Source organism: Vigna radiata, chromosome 1 (genome assembly GCF_000741045.1).
Source record: "Vigna radiata var. radiata cultivar VC1973A chromosome 1, Vradiata_ver6, whole genome shotgun sequence".
Lineage (NCBI taxonomy): Eukaryota > Viridiplantae > Streptophyta > Magnoliopsida > Fabales > Fabaceae > Vigna > Vigna radiata.
Genome location: NC_028351.1, coordinates 594,980 through 598,024, shown reverse-complemented (window position 1 = coordinate 598,024; position 3,045 = coordinate 594,980). Strand labels below are relative to the sequence as shown.

The 3,045-nt window shown below is 25.9% G+C and overlaps 1 protein-coding gene across 1 annotated transcript in view; it reads left to right on the top strand.

Moving 5' to 3' along the window:
* Nucleotides 1-2,660: 2,660 nt before the first annotated feature.
* Nucleotides 2,661-3,045, top strand: part of LOC106752766 (alkane hydroxylase MAH1-like) — a 7,943-nt gene continuing 7,558 nt past the window's right edge. Inside the window, exon 1 of the mRNA XM_022785175.1 lies at nucleotides 2,661-3,043. Coding sequence (XP_022640896.1) covers nucleotides 2,739-3,043 — 305 coding nt within the window. The 5' untranslated portion in view covers nucleotides 2,661-2,738. The remainder of the gene's footprint in view (nucleotides 3,044-3,045) is intronic.

Below are 3,045 nucleotides of genomic sequence, written 5' to 3'. Positions count from 1 at the left end.
ATTAATTAATTATAATTTTCAAAAAAAATATTCTATAATAACAAAAATCCAAAAAAATAAATTGTAATCAAATATAATTTTTTTTCAATTTTTAATTACATAATTACAATAATTATAAATTATTTAATTAAAATTATTTTATAAAAAATTTAATTTAATTAAAAAATAATTAGAACATAAATTTTATTTATTTAATAATATTAAAAAAATTAATTATTAATTATATATAATTTTAATTATTTTAAATATATTTAAAACATTATTTACAAATTATAAATGATTTTAATTAATAAAAAAATTAAAAAATAAAAAAGTAAATACGTGAGGGGGGTGCACGACTTTAATAAGAGAAGTCGTCAACCCCCTATACGACTTCATTTTTTTTTATTTTTTTTTGTTAAAAATGGCTTGGTAATCGATTACTGTATGTGGTAATCGATTACCATGCCTTAAAGTCGTTTTTAGGGTGCACAACTTCAACACTGGTCAAATGAACAGTGTGAAGTCGTGCAGGGGTTAGAAGTCATTCTGGCCCCCACGACTTCTCTTTTTGCCCATTTTGGTAATATAGTAGGCAAATTTGCCTACTCGGATGCAAAAACCAAATTTTGAAGAAGAATGAAAATTAATTTCGTATGATAGTATAAATTTTATATATATATATATATATATATATATATATATATATATATATATATATATATATAAACTCCAAAACCAGGTTTTAACTCAACTTATAACTTCTTTATCCGGTTTATGGGACAAGAACAGATAATTGTTTGTACATGGAAGATATATCAATGTAAAATTGTAATATTTAGGTCTTAAAATTATGATTAATTTAGGGTAAAATTGATGATTAAAAGGTGTGAATGTATTTATGACTTATAATGCTTGAGGACCACTTTCATAAATCCCGCATGGCGACAGTGTTATCTTTTATTGAAGTTGATGTACTATTTTCTTCTTTATCTTTTCAAACTCACGTATCTCATTTTTAACTTGGAGCAGTGTACTCATCCAATAATAATATTTTTCATATTTTCTCAAAAATAATAATACACATAACGCAAAATCTAGAAAACAACCTCTTATATTCGTACAGAAACTCATCAACTATTTGTGCCAAGATGAAAAACATTCAAGACCGAAACTTTTTTTTTAAAAAAAAAAAAAACCTTTAAAGTTAACTTAATTTTATAAAATTAATTTTTAAAATAAAGTTTACTTATTTTTATGGTATAAATATAATCTCCAACATTTATTGATGAGAAAAAGATAAATATTTTTCTGGGTGTAGTTTCATCCAAACAATATTAGTTATCCACACGAAGGGAATACTTTAACGTGAAAATAATTTACTGATATGATCAAATAAATGGTTTTACATTTAATAGAAGAAAATACAATATTCGAAACATAATTAAAAAGAGAACGATATATACAATTGAGATGGTTGATTTTTAGACTAAATATAATTAAGTTGTTGTCATTGCTTGATATTCTCTTCCTCTCTTTTCTGGTAATTCTGTCCATAGATCTTTTTACTATGCTTATATAAGCACATTTTCTTCATTATTATGCAAAAAATGGGTGAACAATTGTTTTTTTTCAGTTTGAGTAATTAAAATTTAAATCTAACTTATAACTTAAGGAGATAAGATGTGGGCACCCATAAAAAAATATAAGTACTTCAATAAATTAATATTTCTTTTATATTTTAATATAAATGATTGATATATATATATATATATATATATATATATATATATATATATATATATATATATATATATATATATTGTTAGAATAGATTTAAGATGAATGTATTTTGTTTTATATATATGAAATATAATTCTTTTATAACTTATTTGGGTGATAATAAGTTATAGAATAGAACACTAAAAATAAATTCTTATCTATCATCTATATATAACATAATTAACTCTATCTTATGGGCTATTTATGGAAGAGTATGTGAGAGAGAGAGGACCATCACCTCATGACTCCATCATGTTTATCTTAAGAAAAATTATATTTGACATAAATAAATTTTTTACATTCAAATTTTTTTATTCATTTAATATTATCTTTTTTTATTTTTTATTCTTTTCTTTCTTGAAAAAATAAAATTTATAATTTTATATCTATTTTAAATAAATATAAAAATATGTCATGCTAGTCTTAAACAGTTTAGCTATCTTGATGGAAGAATTTCAAACAATATGATACTGGAAGTTGTAAATATTAATAATATGCAAATATAAAATATAGTCAACTCATCAATCTTTCAAATGAAAAATTCCTATAAACCTTAGCTTTGCACGGTAGAATTTATCTAGAAAAAGATATCTGTATCTAGAATTTATGGTAAATTTGTCTAAGAAACTAGCTATCTATAACTTCACAATATGAGTTTATGCAAGTGTACCACATTCAACCCATCGTGGGCCAAACATATATAAAAGTACAACGTATCATGTTTTGACTTTTATCATGCTTTATCTCAGACATGGCCCTCACCATTATTAATTTCGACGAACAGAAATTCATTAAACATCACAACTGTTTTTGCCAACTTGTAAAATCTAAGAGCAATGTATCTTCGAAAAAAGCAAATACAGGCACATTGATGAAGAAAAAGACAAGCATATCTCACTTTGAGTCTCTATATATATGGGACAATATTCCACACTCAAAGGCCAAACCATCCACATCTATAACCCTATCATTCGTGCATGAACAAACACTTTCTCGTTTTCGATATGGCCATGTTTCTTCTCTTTGCAGCCATATTAGCGTCATTCCTCTGCTCCCTATACTTCTTCCATCGCAGAACACGATGCATAAACCCCCTCTTGAGAGATTACTTCATCCTCGGTATGCTACCGCCGGTGCTCTTCAACCTCTGGAGGATCCATGATTTTATCACTGAGATTCTGAAACTTCGTGGTGGCACTGGGGAGTTCAAAGGGCCATGGTTCACCAAAATGAACTATTTGATCACTTGTGACTCCCTCAACGTGCAACACATGCTGTGCAAGC